This window comes from Artibeus jamaicensis, unplaced genomic scaffold, assembly GCF_021234435.1.
Source record: "Artibeus jamaicensis isolate MK-2021 breed Jamaican fruit bat unplaced genomic scaffold, CSHL_Jam_final contig_76, whole genome shotgun sequence".
NCBI classification, from domain to species: Eukaryota; Metazoa; Chordata; class Mammalia; order Chiroptera; family Phyllostomidae; genus Artibeus; species Artibeus jamaicensis.
This window is the reverse complement of record NW_026521954.1, coordinates 24,622,762-24,638,546: the sequence shown is the minus strand read 5'-3', so window position 1 is coordinate 24,638,546 and position 15,785 is coordinate 24,622,762. Positions and strand designations below refer to the sequence as shown.

The 15,785-nt window shown below is 55.5% G+C and overlaps 1 protein-coding gene across 3 annotated transcripts in view; it reads right to left on the bottom strand.

Moving 5' to 3' along the window:
• The window catches only part of EVC (EvC ciliary complex subunit 1), a 44,222-nt gene that overhangs the window by 7,626 nt on the left and 20,811 nt on the right, over window positions 1-15,785 (bottom strand). For 2 of the 3 annotated variants that reach the window (XM_037126938.2, XM_053672467.1), the window contains exons 10-15: window positions 15,391-15,539; window positions 14,767-14,865; window positions 7,970-8,182; window positions 5,583-5,692; window positions 1,557-1,767; window positions 482-688 (exon numbers count right to left, since the gene is read on the bottom strand). In XM_037126938.2, the coding sequence (XP_036982833.2) occupies window positions 482-688; window positions 1,557-1,767; window positions 5,583-5,692; window positions 7,970-8,182; window positions 14,767-14,865; window positions 15,391-15,539 (989 nt within the window). The remainder of the gene's footprint in view (window positions 1-481; window positions 689-1,556; window positions 1,768-5,582; window positions 5,693-7,969; window positions 8,183-14,766; window positions 14,866-15,390; window positions 15,540-15,785) is intronic. The other variant, XM_053672468.1, reaches the window with a different exon arrangement.

Sequence of the window (15,785 nt, the reverse complement as noted above, 5' to 3'; positions counted from 1 at the left end):
GTAGCCATTTTGAGACTATGAGGCCATGCACTAGCCCTCAGAACAGCAGATGAGACAGAAAGAGCCGGGTGCTTGGTCACATCACAGCGCCTCTGTGCCTGGAGCTCCCTACCTGCACATTCTCGTTATGTGGGATGCATGACTCCTACTCATTTGAGTCATTTCAGTAGGACTTTCTGCTACTTGCAGTTAGATGCATTCCTCAACGATATACCTTGCGCCCCAAAGCAGAAAGAGAGGAAGTACTGAGATGCCCTGTCCCTGGAGATGTGGGGCCTGGGTTATCCTCCCTGCCAAGGTTAAAGGCTACTGTCCTTCACTTTGTAAAAATGACAGGCAACCCCTGAAAGGCTAGAAGCCCCCGGGAGGGTGTGGCGCCGACCGGCGGCCAGGTGGCTGCTCTGTCCAAGTCATCTTATCCGTCCCCGCCCACCCCAACCCTCCTGCCCTCTGGTTTCTGGGGATGGGGGTCAGCACGCACCTTGAAGTCCTCCCGGTCCTTGGCCCGGCTCTTGGTGGCCGCGGTCCGCGCGTGGCCCAGCAGCGCCTGCCCGATGGCACGCTCCATGCGCTGCTGCAGGAGCCGCCCCACCTCCTGGGCCTCGGCCAGGAGCTGCTGCTGAAGCTGCAGCCGCGTCTGCTGCGCCTCCTCCTCCAGCCTGCTGGTCTCCTCCAGCACACGCGCCTCCTGGACAGGGAAGGACGGGGTGGGTAGAGGGACGAGCCCATACTGCTGCCTGGCGCAGGAGCTCCGGCTGGGATGGGGCTGTGGGGCCCGCCCTGCCCAGGGCCCAGGAAGGTTGGGCCAGAGAAGCAGAAGGGGCGGAAAGCCGGGGCCTCCAGGCTTGCAAAGCCCAACACGGTGGATGAGCCGGGTGTGTGTGGAAGGTACCCCCTCAACCAAAGACGTTTACTGAGTCCCAACTGTGTGCCCAGTGCCACGCGTAGCCTGTCACACATCAAGGACTTCCTCATTCTTCCTGACCCCCGTGGGGCCTGAGCACTAGGTGTGATGAGGGCACAGGGGCTCAGAGATGTGAAGTAACTTCCCAAAAGTCACACAGCAGAGCTGGGTTTTGAGTGACTGGGAACATCACAGAAGCCAAAGCAGGGCCTGTGGGGCCCCGGGCACTGCCTTTCCTCACGTGACTGTGATTCAGGCAAGGAGGGGCCGCCTGCTTCCCCCCAGCTCTCCTGGCCGAGCGAGACAGAGCGCCAGTCTGCCCCGCACTCACGGGCCAGAAATCCCGGCTGCCCCCCCTAGCTCCGTGGGTTCCTGAGACCTGGAGTCAGCCTGCTGGGGTTTAAGCTCAGCCCTGTGATTCACAGGGTCTTTCTCCGGATCTGTTAGAACAGATGACAAGACCCCCTTTCCCCCAGCCTCCGGGTGACATCTGTACCTAGCTCTGCTCCGGGGTCATACGCATTTTCAGCACAATTCTCACTATAGCACACACCAGAGCCCCACAGGGCTGCCACAGTCCCCTCCCCGTCACGACAGGGGTGGCAGGACCCGGGTTCTGCCGGACGGGTGCAGGGGCCCGATGCGCGCTCACCAAGGCTCTGAGCAGCTGCCACTGGTGCTCGTCCAGGCACTGGGAGGAGCCCTGCTCCAGGGCGTGCTGCTCCCGCAGCTCCTGCAGAAGGCTCTTCTTCCCCGACAGCCGCATCTGGGTCAGGGTGGCCACGGCGTGGCCGCGGAGCGCCAGCCTCCGCAGGGCTGAGCGCAGCAGCAGGTCGTGCCCCTGCAGGAGCCACCGTGCGGACCTTGGGGAGAGTGGGCGGGGGTAGGGGTCAGGGCCCTGGGCTCCTCTGAGTGGGGTGGTCAGTTTCCTGTGTGCCCACAGATCGACCCGACATTATTCGGGGTGTTCCTGTGAGGGTGTCTTTGGGTGACAGCCATAATTAAATGGGTAACCTGAGAAAGCAGAGAGCCCTTCCTGGAATGGGTGGGCTTTGTCCGGTCAGCGGACACCTGAAGCAGAGAGAAGGCTGGCCCTCCCCCAGACAAGAGGGAACGTATCCCATCCACCTTGAGCTGGGGCAGCACCATTTTCCTGCCTTGGGGCTCAGACAGAGAGATTGGCTCTTCCTGGGTCTTAAGCCTGCTGGCCTCCTGACCGGGCCGGATGCCCCCAGCTCACTCCATGCTCAGACCTGCAGACTTTGTACCGGAACTACGCTCCAGCTGTGCCGAGTCTCCACGTGGCCAACTGCAGGTATTGCCACCTCTTGGCTCCTCCCTCCCTCCTTTCTGTCTCTATAGGTACAGATACAGCGATAGATAGATACTTAGATAGATACATACATTCATAGGTGCATTCATAGATACACAGGTAGATACACAGATTATGGACATACACACACACATACATACACACACACACATGCATCTGATTGGTTCTGTTTCTCTGCAGAGCCCCCGCACACTGAGCTGCCCGGAAATGCCCAAACGGTCACAGCGGCAGAGACCCTCCCAGAGTGGCTGGGGTGGGACTGTCCCACCTCCGGCGGCCCGCCCTCTCAGACCCTGGTGCACACCGGGTTTCGGTTAGCCACCTGTTCCTCTATTGATCTTTTTTAATGTGCTCACACCCTGTCCCACGTTTCAGACGCGTGTGCGCTGCCTTCAGCACATGCCCACGTGAGTGTCTCAGGTAACACTCAACACTGACACATCCCAAACTGAAACTAGAGGCTGTGACCGAGCTCCTGTCTTAACGACTCAACTAGAAGACCTTGGTGAACCAGAGAGGCCCAACCTGTGCTTTTATAAACAGAGGTCCTTGCTAGTACCTGAGAAGCGGACCAGAGTGTGGCAGCCAGCCCACGGAGGCAGAAAAGTGCAGCAAACACTCCCTGCTTTCACCTGGGGGCCCTCGTCCCAAGAACAAGGAACCATTCTGCAACAGAGGCCGGCTTTTCAACCAGCTGAATTCGCAGATGGAGCGAGCGCTTGACCTGCCTCTACCTGTAGCCCCTGCTAGAAGCGAGATACGTCCTCTCTGAAGGAAAGCCCTGTTATTTAAAATCTTAAATTATCTCAACAGTTTTCAGTCACTGTGCCCAGTAGTCAATAAATGTAACCAGACTTGCAAACAGCTAAGAACTGGCCAAAAATAAAGAGAAAACACAGATACTACAAACATACCCACCATGTTGGATACTGAACTAGCCAGATGTGGACTTGAAAATAGCTATGATAGATAAGTTTAAGAGAGCAAATGAGATGAGCAATTACAGCAGATAACTGAAAACTTTGAAAAGAATCAAATGGAAATCTTGGGACTGAAAACACAGTCACCGACTATAAGAACTCCGTGGGTGGACTTACGGAGGATGAGACACAGCGGGAGAGTGTGTGAACCGGAAGGTAGTCCCATATGAGTACCCAGACCTAACCCCAGAGAATAAAAGAATGGAAATAAAGAACAGTATGTAAGAGACACATGGGACAAGAGAAAAGTCCCAATAAATGTGTAACTGGATCCCAGAAAGAGGGGGGAGAGAATGGGCAGGAGAAATATTTAAAGAGATAACGGCTGAGAATTCTCAAAATCCGATGGAAGACAGCAAATCACAGATCCAAGAAGCACAACGAATTTGTCAAACAAACAAAATACAGACACAGAACCACATACACATTTAGGAGGATTATAATAAACTAATGAAAACCAAAGAGCAAAAGGAAATTTAAAAAGGAGCCAGAAACAACTGGAATCAGCAGACAACACTGTGTCTCTATTTAAAAACCCACCCGGGGTCCGTCCACACGATGGCAGGCTACGCAGCAGAAAGAAAGAAGGAGCTCCTACCCTTTATGACAATGTGGGCGGAAACAGGGACTGTTATGGGTGAAATAAGCCAGGCGGTGAAAGACAAATACCATGTGATCCCACCTGTAAGTGGAACCTGATGCACAAAACAAACTTATGAGCAAACTAGAGCCAGAGGCGTGGGAACATGGGACAGAATGACAGCTGTGAGGGGGACCGGGGAGGTGGGCACCCACTGAAGAAAGTGGATGGGATTACTCGGAGAACGTGCATGGAAGACCCATGGACTCGGGCAACACGAAGGGACTGATTGTGGGAGTGGGGGGCAGGCTGGGTGGAGGGGGGTGAAACACAGAGCACCTGTAACAGCACAAACAACACAATACATTAAAAAGCACCTTAAATAACAAGAAAGCTACGATTCCATACCCAGTGAGAACATTCCCCCCAAACAAGGAGGAGACAGGTATTTCCAGAAAAACACTGGGAGAAGCTGTCCCCAGCAGATGTGAAGTCACAGGAAGGCCAGGTGAGGGAAGACCGTCCCAGGCGGAGGCTTATGGGTACAGGGAAAAGTCAAGAGCAACAGAAGGGGTAAATCTGTGAGTAAATCTACATGAACAGGGACGGCATAAAGCAATAACATCTAAGGGGGTTGAAAATATAGAGGAAAAATACTCAATGAGAAAGGGTTAATCTGAGGAACAATAAATGGAATTAGGTGAAGTCTAAGGCAGAAGGAATACAGTCATGCATGTTAGGTTTTGAGAAGTCAAGGATGCAATAAAAAATTTCTGAACCGCCGAAAGCACAGGAAAAGAACATGGAACTAACAAGTCCAACGGGAGATAAAACAGAATAATAAAGACACTTAATGGGAAAGAAGGCGAGAGGAGGGAGCAGAGGGCGGGGAGGAGGATGTGAAACAAGCAGTAAGAAGGCGGATCTGACCGCCAAGCACGTTACAGGGGCCGTGCACCGAACACCAGCGGACTGAATGCTGGCCCAGCCCAGGGACACAGGTTCCCGGGGGCGGCCCCGCTGCACTGTCCCGGCGTGGCCGCCAGGTGTTGGCGCCGCAGCCCAGTCTCCTTTGCCACACCTGCCTCTTTCCCAGCCCACCGATCGGCTCCCCAGGAAAGGCTGGGCACCTGCAGAAACGGTTCTATCCAGACCATTTTCCTCATGTGATATGAAATAAGGAAAAAAAAATTTTAGCAGTTTGAAAAACCCCACTACGCTCATCGTCAGAGCAAAAACATGAGTGACCGGAAATGGGCACATGGGGTGTTTTGGGTGTGATGAAAGTGTTCTGAGTTTGGGTCGTGGCCCGGTGCAGGACTCTTAAGTTACTGAGAACCACCGAACAGCACACGTGAAGTAACGCATGGAAATACTCTGCGGAAAGGTGTTTACGGAGCGCCCGTGGAGGACAGCTCTCGGAAGCACATGCCACGAGCCCCTGTCACTGAGGAGGGCGTGGAAGGAGGGAAATGAGAAGTACTTCCCCGCAGCACCCAGCCCTCACCCTCCCCACGCTGCACAGGGCGGGGTGGGAGTGGCTTCACGGTCGTTTGGACAGACAGTGAAGCAACAATTAACAAGTAACACTGTGCTCTGCTTTGTGCATTCAGCCCCCCCCCCCCCCCGCCCCGGCCTTTACGGTTTGGTTGGTTTCAAAACCAGCCCGGAAGAGGCAGGGGCAGTCCATGTGTCCAATCCCCTTGCAGATGAGGACACTGGGGCTGGCACAGAGTGTCACGCAATGTCACACAAGGCCCCAACCCTCCTGAGAGCAGTACTCACTCGTCGCTGAGGCCCCCCAGCCGGTCCAGCACGTGGCGGGTGACGCTGTCCTGCTCGTCCTGCAAGTGGGTCTGCAGCGCAGCGGCCAGGCCCTGCTCCTCCATCCACACCTGGGCCCAGATAGGGGGACGGGTCAGCTCAGCGGCCTCCTCCGTCCATTGCCGCTTTGTGGTCACGTGCCTTTAATTCTCGTCTAAAATCCTTCTCCCCTGGTGGCATTAACGTTTTCCCTTATATTTTCTCCCAAAGACTTAAAATGTTTCCCACTTGCGTTTACCTGGTAAAGCACTCCATACCGATTTTCTGCGGCGTGAGGAAGGGATCTGAGTTTCTGTGGACACGTGGACACTCACTGTGCCTGCACCTCCTAGAGTTTATCTCTCTATGACCTGCCGCCGTGTACCACATAGTTTCCACATGCACAGTTTCCACGTGCACACACACCTCGGTCTGAGCTCCGACCTTCATTTGTGGGTCGTTGGTTTCTGCCCCACGCCTCACTGCGTGCCGGCTGTCACTTGCAGTGACGTTTCACAGCGGCTTGGGCAAGGTCCCCCGGCCCCCCTCGTGGACTTATACAACACAATCTGAGCTATTCTTGGCTGTTCTTCTTTCATATGGGTTTTAGGATCAGTTTCTCAAGTTTTGGGAAACAGCTTGTTTTGGGGATTGCCTTCTAATCTGATCGGATCACGCTGGTTAGCTTGGAGACAAGCACCGTCTCGGCCAACTTGAGTTTGGCAGTAGCAATACACTCAGTGTTTTCTCCATCGACACGCCCCAGTGAGAGCCCACCGGGAGCCCACCAGCGAGCGGCTGGACAAATCGGGAATTAAAAAGTCAGTCCTTCCTTCCACGACACAGGAGGAGAAGCACAATTCCGACCCCTCTCTGCCGCCTGTGACACTGCTCGCTGCCCCTTCGGATCGACCCTGGTCCCGGAAGTCCTCGTGTGAGGGCACCGGCGTTCCTTTGGTCACTGTGGTTTTTACTGCTCCTTGTTCCCTTGGTCTCCTTTGCCGCTGTGAGAGTTGCATGATGTTTCTATCCCTTTGAAACTTTAAACAGACATTCCTGACCCCACAGCACCTAAAGTTAGTCAGCATTCCCTTCACCCTACGATTCGTACCTGTCAGTAATTCTGAAAACTTCCTATCCATTATTACTTTCTTTTAAAAATTCATCATTTATCTATCCCCTCGAAACTCTTCTTCATGGGCCGAGAAAAATCCACACACCTGCATTTCCTCACAAGGCAAACAGATACGGGTAGAAACCAGAAGTGGTGCAGAGCGTGGTGTTGGCCTAAAATAACTTAAGCTCCTAACCAGAGAGTTTTCGATGAATCATAGGTGTTTGCCTAATGATTTATTGGAAGTGAAATCCCGATATTTTCAATGTCAATGTCATCAAGTGGCTGAGCACTGTGCGAAAGGCTTTAACTTGATCCTTTTTTTTTTTTTTCCATGAAGGAGCCTTGGTTCTGAGACAGTTAATGAGGGTGTGCAGAACGGAAGCTGTTAAAGGTCAGGTGACGGGCTAAGGCCACCCACCCCATGAAGGGAGTTGCCGTGGCTCAGACCCAGGGCTCAGCTTCCAAGGTTAGGGGCCTGTCCGCAAACCGCAGCTGCCTGTAAAGAGCCCCTGGCAATGACCTTGGCCCACGCGGATGATCCAGAATAAGCTCCAAATCCCAGGTCCTTAATCACATCTGCACAGACCCCTGTGCCCTGTGCCCGTAACGTGTTCCGGGTCTGGGACAAGCACGGGGACCTCTCTGCGGCCCGTTATTCTACCTGGCGCGGACGTGTGTGTTTTCTTAAAGCCTCCCCCGAGGACACGTGTACTGGTTTGAGAAAGAGGGAGAGGGAGGGAGCAACACTAACGTGAGAGAAATGTCAGCTGGTTACCTCCCGTACGTGCCGTGACCGGGGATCAAACCCACAGCCTAGGTATGTGCCCTGACTGACCAGGGATCGAGCCTGCAACCCTCTGGTGTAAGGACCGTGGTCCCAGCCACTGAGCCACCGGCCGGGGCCACATCCGTGGTGTTCATGGTGGAAAGAGACTCGCTGTGAAACAGGAGCCCCATGTGGGCAGCCCCTCATCTCCGCCCCCATCCACTGCCCTGTGAAACACCTTCTGTAGTTTCTTTTGCTGGTCTTTCTCAGTGGATCAGCTGAAGGCACTACCTACCGATCCCCACCCTGGGGAAGCTTCGCCGTGCCCCCGGCCCACTCGGAGGGCTCTGGTGCAGGGCTGGCAACCGGAGCCTCGGTAAAGCGCCGAGCAAAGGCACTGGGAGGTGCTCGGTGAACGGAACCTCTCATCATCCCTCCTAAGTCTCAAAACCCAGTCTCTGCCCCTGTTTTGCAAACCACCCGCACCTGCTTCTCCTGCTCCAGGAGCTCTTGGAACAGTTTCCACTGCTGTTTCCGGAAGCGGTCCGACTCCCCCAGCTGCAGGGCGGTGTTCTCCTGCGCCTGCCGCCTCAGGCGTCCGCTCTGGTCCCAGGAGAGGCCGGTCACGCCTGGGAGCGTCTGCAGGAACAGGGTGTCCACGAATGCCTGGAGTGCTTCCACGGTGCTGCGGAACAGCTCCTGAACCCGAGAGAGCCACGCGACAGAGTTACACGTCAAACCCACCGGGGTGCAGAGGGTGGCGCAACAAGACATGGGCTTCATAGCATCAACGTGCCTACGCTCAGGAAGGCCGGCTACTCTTAAACCTTAAAGCAAAGAGCTGGAAATTGGAAAAAGCAGCACTGCTTCATTTGAAAAGAACTAAGCAGACTTTTTAGAACTGAAGAACACGGTCCAATTTTATGGACACAATGTACAGGTTTACTGGCGGCTGGCCGCAGCTGAAGACAGTACGTAGGAAGACAGACCAGGGGAGAGGCTAAGGCTGGAAACCATGGAGAAGAATCAGGCACACAAGATGCAGTGAGAAAATCCAGTATTTTTTAAAGATATTTTTATTTACTTATCTTTAGAGGGAAAGGGAAGGAGAGAAGGAGAGAAACATCAATGTATGGTTGCCTCTCATGCATCCCCTACTGGAAACCTGGCCCACACCCCAGGCATGTGCCCTGAGTGGGGATCGAACTGGCAACCCTTTGGTTTGCAGGCCAGTATTCAAACCACTGAGCCACACCAGCCAGGGCAGTACATCCAACATTTCTAATTGGAGTCCCCAGCAGAGAGAAGAGAAAACTTAGGTAGAAGCAATATTTGAAGTGATAATGGCTTAGCAATTTGCCAAAACTGATGAAAGAAATTTATAGGCGAGAGACGGGGGCATCCCCTGTCCGGTAAGAGGAGGTTCAGCGAATTGCATCAGTTCCCCTGGGAGGCCCCGGCGCCCAGGCCCAGCCCCTGATTTCACAGCCCCTGTGCTCTCCCGTACATTTATTTTGAAGACAAATGAATGAGCCTGTCACCTGAACCTAGTAAACGTGGGGTTGCTTTTTGCTACATTCATAGTAGATGAAACGGTCTTTAAGGAAAAAAGCGTGACTAGAAATAAAGACTGTTAGTCTGTAAGACTAACAGGCAAACTCGCAGGAAGCCGTCAACGTGGAAGTGCGTTTGCACTCCCAGGCGTGGCCCAGATCGAGGCAATGGGCCCATTGACGGGACAGAGCGGGAAGCATCGTGATGATTGTGACTGGAGGAGGAAACACCATTTTACACCATTTAATTTTTGTGCATAAGAAACACTCTGAGCAAAACATAAATGGAAGGAGACTTGGAGGGAGACTTCCTTCATCTGAAAAACACCTCCAAAACTATAGTAAACATTATACCTACAGGTGGAAATAATAAAACAATATTAATAAAAGACTTAAGTGTACGGGTCTGCCACGTTTCTGGATTGGAAGACTGGTGTAAAGATGTTAATTCTCTCACCAAAGTATCTACACATTACACATGCTAATCGAACTGGTGGCTACTTTGGTAACTGTGCAGACTGTGAGTTGAACCTACTTATATTCTTTGACCTAACAATTCCGCTCCTTAGTCTCTGCCCAAGACAGAGGAGTGCACAAGTGTATCAGATGGCATCTACGTTCGTGTCCGTGGAAAGTGTCAAGAGTCTAAACCGAGAAGCCCCACAGGCATCCATCGGCAGCGGAATGGATGACTGGTGCTGTGTTCACACCAGGGACGGATACAGACCAGAGGGGAAGAATGACTCTCCGGAGCAGCGAGAGGAGCCAAGGACACCTGCCCCACAAGAGCAGGTGCCACTGGATTCCATTTGCACAAAAGCAAGGGACTGGTTTAAGGAGCCAGGATCTGGCTCCTGGGAGCAGGAGGGGTACGGGATTAGGAGGGGGTGCAGGGGGGGCTCCTGGCCACGTCCCTCCCTTCGTCTGGGTGACAGTTCCCTGGACGGAGCTTTAATGATCGTTGGTCCGTCCGTGGGGTGTGCACTCTCTACTCTTTGTGTGTGTACAGTTGACAACAAAAAATGGGTTAAATGCAGGGGACTGACTTATGTCCCCCCTCCAGCCTCTGCAGGCCCCAGTTTCCTGCCAGGAGACAGGTGTGTAAAATTGATTCTCCCGCCTGGGACTCGATCGTTCCTTAGCGATCATTCCCTTTTCCTTCACGACTGTCAAACCACAGAAACATGCTGTTTGCAAATTCAGGAAAGGTTAACTTGGCAAAAGCCACGTGGTCCACGAACCTAGGCCACTTCTAATAAAAAAGGGTCCCCGCAGGGTCCCGTATGCCTCCTGGAAAGAGCCACCTCTGCAGTCCCTGTGACAGGCTCTGACAGGCCATGAAACACCCCAAGTGGCGCTTAATGCTGCCACGTTTCATTTGGGAGATGCTGATTTATTCTGTGCCTGAAATAGAAGCAGAATTCATGAATGGCACTTCTCTCCCAGTGTGCGCAGGTCAGGGCGGTCGGGGCGGGGGCCCTGGTGGGGACGGAGGCCAGCGCAGGCCTGGGTCCCACTTGGTCTCTCACACAGGGGCCCAGAGGACCCAGGCCGAGGCAAAGCTTAACCCCACCTCTGTGACCCCCTGGGGTTCTGCCCCCACGGCCTGACCTCGGGGGTCGAGTGCCCACCCCAGGCTTCTCACGGAGAAATGACTCAGGCCAGGAAGGGGCACACGTCTGCCCGGGACAAGGGGTCTTGCTGTCTTATCTGTGAGCAGCATCTGTTTGAGGGCCGATCTCTGTGTTCTGCCGTGAATAATGCGCACTTTTGGGCCCAAGTTTTTGAGGGGAAAACAAGGATGCTCATTATTCATAGGTAGCACTAATTCTGTATACATGTTTTTAGTTCTTTTATTCATGCTTATGCATCAAAAGTGTACCTCTAGAAAGCAATAATGATGTCCGTACGCAAAATAATACCTTGGGATACGATCAGTGGTTTTGTCTCTAAATTGAAATAAATAAAAAATTGAATTAAAAATTAAAATGACTCTTTTCCTGAAAGTTTGGGCCCGAAGTATGGACGTGAGTTAGGTGTGGGAGTGCATCAAACGGCGAAACACGCCGAGTAGTGGTGAGAGACAGCACGGAGCAGAGCCCGCTGCCCCCTGCCCCCCGCCACCAGTCACAGCCTTTGCCGCAGGACTTTGCCCGGGAGGACCTTCCTGGCCCTGAACGTTGGGTCCGGTCACGTGACCCGTGTTGGCCAATAAAGCGAGGCGGGCGTGGAGTGAGCCAGGGTGCAGGCTAGCCCTCCACTGGGCTGGGGGAGGAACCCGCCAGGCTAGCCCGGGGGCCCGAGTGGAAATCAGAGGGCGGAGCGTGCTGTGCTCCTTGGGCCCAGCCTGGGTCCCCGCCCTCTGGCCAGCACACCGGACTGAGAGGGCACATTCCTGTCGCTTCACGTGGCCATGGTTACGGGCCACACCCCCAGACAGCAGGGGCCCTTTGCCGCTGTGGGTAGAGGTGTTTTACCCTCGCAGCCGTCATCGATTGTCCCTGCAGGTGTCTCCACTGCACTGCCTGTGGGCTCTGTGCCAGAGGCAGGGCAGGGGACAGGCGTAGTGGACCCTGACCTTTGGGGGTGCACAGCCGGGGGGCAGGTGTTGCTAGGACAAGTGTGGTGGTGGGGAGGGGTAGGGACAGACCAGGGAATCTAACTGGTCTGACGAGGGGTCAAGAAGGGCCCTCTGAAGAAATGACTCGTAACTGGGACCAGGATGAGGATAAGCAAACCTGGGGAATGGAGGGAATGGTGTCTCAGGCCGGGGAACAGCAAATGCAAAGGCACTGGGGTAGGAGGCTCCAGGGCACCTTTGGGGAACTGACGCATATCTGAGGTTGGCTGGCAGGAAGCCAGCAAAGGGCACGAATCCAGACAGGCCATGGGTGGGCTGGCTCATGGAGGCCTTGTGAGCTCCGTCGGGAGGGCTGCTTAGGGCCCAGGCTAACTGGTCCCAGGGCTCAAGGCTGACTGGGTGGGTCTTCATAGACCAGATGGCGGGTCGCCATGGGCCAGGTCAAGGGTGTTAGGCTTCATCCCGAGGGCTGAGAGTGGCATTTTTGGGTGTTAAGGGGTTTCTTTATTACAATCAGTCTGTAGGGAAGGCAGCTAAGAATTCCTAGATCAGAGAGGTTAAGTGACAAGGACAGGGCCACACAGCTGGGACACAGCCAGATGGGGCCCACACTCGGTCCGTCTGCGCCCTGAGTGACCCTTCCTTCCTTGGCACTTGGGCCCCTCTTTGCAGGGAAGCGAGCTGCTTGGGAAATTACCAAGAGGAAGGAGGGGGTGTAATTGGGCAGCAGGTAGCACTGTGAGGCTCCAGCAAGTTTTACCTCTGCAAATAAAGACAACACGACCTCCTCACCCCAGCAGCTTTACTGGGGGGAGCGCAGAGCCATGCAACCTTCCATGGTTGAAGAGCTTTTGCAGATGTGAGCAAGCTAAGGGCTCTGGGACGGGAAGGTGAGCCTGGGGCGCCCAGGTGACTGCAATGCAATCACAGGCTCCGTGTAAGTGAAAGAGGGAGGCGGGGCGTCCGATGGAGAGCAGGTGGGATGATGGGACCCGAGGCAGGAGCACAAACTCTCTGGCTTTGAGTCAGAGGGGGGGCCACGAGCCGAGGAATGGGGGCAGCCCCAGAAGCTAGAGAAGCCAAGGAAACGGAGTCTCCGTTGGAGCCCACAGTGGGAGCACGGCCCTGCTGGCGCCCTCCTTTTAGCCCAGGGACACCCGCTTTGGCCTCCTGACCTCCGGAGCTGGAAGGTAATAACTTCGTGTAGTTGTAGCCACGGAGTTTGTGTTACTTTGTTGCGGCAGCTGCAGGAAACTCAGAGACCACCCTGGGAATGCCAACAGCTTAGTGGGTTCACTCCCTCCTTGATTTACTCATTCATTCATTCATTCATTCATTCATGCGTTTGGACTGATCGCCCCTCCTGTGTCACCCCTGGGCTCGCCACTGGGGAGCCCAGCTGCGCCCTCACGGGGGGCTGCACGTTCCTCTGCTTTCCCTTGCTCCCCAGTACTTCACTCTCCCTACTCGAATGTCGGGAGCCCTAGGTCTGAATCTGGGCTCCCCAGCTGCATGACCTTGAACAAAACACCTTTAACTGCTCACTGCTGTGCACCAAAGAAGTGACCCTGTTGAGAGAGAAGCCTGACCTTTACCCTGGTTCCTGGAAGGTGACCTCTAAATTATTGGAATGTCCTCCCTGATAAGAGAGTCTTTGGTTGGTGGGGATCTCGGGCCCCGTCCGATGGTCTATGATGATGATGGCATCAGGGTGGGCCTTGGCCATGAGGTATCAGTTGACCTGCAGGGGGCTAGAGATTAAGGCCACCCACGGGGTTGGTCGAGCACGACCGTGGACCCGAGCCTGGGCCAACACCGTGGACACCAAGGCGCGAGGGAGCTTCCTTGGTTGGCGCTGGGCAGTGTATCAAGTCACATGTCATTGTCAGGAGCTCAGGGCTGCCCAGGCCTCCGCTGGGACAGGACCCTGGAAGCTTCGAGTTGGGAACTCCAGGCTCCGCCCCACAGGCCCTGTCTCTGGCAGACTTGAATCTGTACCTCCTGCTGCCGTAACACGTGACTGCGAGCAGAACAGCCGCCCGCACATGTCTGTTAGAAAATTCGAGAGCCAGAGGGTGGTCTCGGAGCACCTGAACTTGGCTTTGGGTTCAGAGGTGAGGGATGTTGTGGAGCCTACCTTTGAACCCCTCATCAGGCCTATTACTCCTGCTTTCGCTGAGACCGGAGTCTTATCTTCTCTTCCTTCCCTCACCCTGACTCCTCGTGAGAGCCGAGGGCGCAGAAGCCCCGAGCGTGGTGGGTCTCTCACTTCACCAGCCCCCCTGGGAGCCTTTCGAGAGACAGAACACAAGCAGGGGGGTCGGGAATGAACCCCTGGTGAGCGAGCAGGTCTGCGTGGCCCTCACCCCTGCATCTGTCCTCGCAGGGCCCCTCTGGCCGGGGCTCAGAAATCCCCGCACACAGCACCAAGACCTGTCATTTAGTGGCATCTGTCTCCGTCACGCTGAGACTCTGCTGTTTGTTTAAAGGTCAAGACACAGTGGGAGTTTAGGAAAGTGCACTTTCTCGGCAGCCTGAGAACCGGCAGGTGGCCATCAAACCCACCTCCCAGCCACTGTGCCCACCATAGCACGACAGGAGCCTGGCCCGAAGAAAGGGGGGAATTTCGCCTGTGGACTGGGTCTGGGAAAGGGCCCGCCAGACTGCAGGGCGAGCTCCCTCCTGAGCACATCCTGGGCGTGCAGACAACCCTGTGCACACCCTTCCACCCTGTGCACACACACACACCTCTGTGCACGCACATCCCCTGTGCACACATGCCCTCCTACGCAGTGATGCACTAATAGTCACGACACGTTTTGAAAGCTTGAAGAAAGCTCATTATCCCCACTTTACCAGAGGAGACTGAGACACTGACCATGAAAACGGACCCTGGCCCCAGGCCTTCTCACTGCCCCTGCCTGCACCACCCCAGCCAGGGCCCCATTGACTCAGCCCTGGACCACTGGGAGGCCTCCCCAGTCTCCCTGCTCCCAGCTCCGCCCCCTGCAGGCCATTATGTGCACAACCCTTGGAAAACACAGGGCCAGCCTCTCAGGGGCTTTGGAGCCCAGATGGGGAGGCTGTGAGGTTCTCGCACACACTCAGATCCGGAGGGCTGTGGGCTGGCCCACGGGGAGGCCACGTACCTGGCAGAGCGCAGCCATGGCCTCGGCGGTTCTGAAGTCGTCCTCTCCCTCCAGGTCACTGCGTGTCACCCGCTGCCGCTCCAGGACCTCTTGGAAAGCCTGTGAGTGAAAACAGGGGCTGAACTGGATAGCAAAATGCAGAACTTTTCCCCCTAGAATATCTCCCTGCCTGGCCCCTGCCTCTCAGATCTAAAGGGGCATGCTCAGGAAAGTGAGGCCGGGGCCAGGCCCCGGGAGTCTGGTCTCCAGGGCTCACCGGCTGTGTGCTTGTCCAGCCCCAGGTGGGGGGTGCTGCCTGGCCACCCCATGACTACTCTCTCCTGGACGCAGCATTCTCTGACTCCTGCTGCTGGGACCACTGCACAGGCCCCGGGTGGCCCACCCAGCGGGGCCCTTATCACCGGCTTACAGACCAGGAAGCTAGGGAGGCAGGGCTCGGAGAACCCAGCCAAGGTCATGGGCCGACCACGGGAAGCCAAGAATTGACCTCCCATCCGCTGGATGCCCAAGCTTCTGGCTTCCCGTGCACGGTGACAGCGACTAAGCCACACCACGGTCGGCCTGCATGGCCACTCCTGGGACAAATGTGCCCGCAGATGTGGTGGCTGAGTCAGGAGCGGTCACCTGCAGGAGCCCGTCAGGGTCAGTGGTCAGCGGCAACTCTGCCAGGAAGCTCCTCCGCTCTTCCTCCTGGGCCAGCATCAGTGCGGCCGTCCCCTCCGCCCGGCGAACCCGCGAGGCCTGGACCAGATCTTTGCCTCGCCGGACAAACTCTGAAATGGAAACAAGCCACAGGACGTCCTGGTGACTCCCCTACTGGCTTGAAGAGGGGGTGGGGCTTGGGGGTGGATTGCATCTCACTTGCTCCCCAAAGGCCGGCGTTAGGGTCCCTGGCCCTTTGAAGCCTGTGGCTCCACAGTAATTGGAGAGACCCCCACTTAGAGTTCTTAGGAGGGGGGCAAGCCAGCCCCAGGGCATGGCCTCCCGGGGGCTGGGGCAGGTGAGCCAGGGGGAGGGCC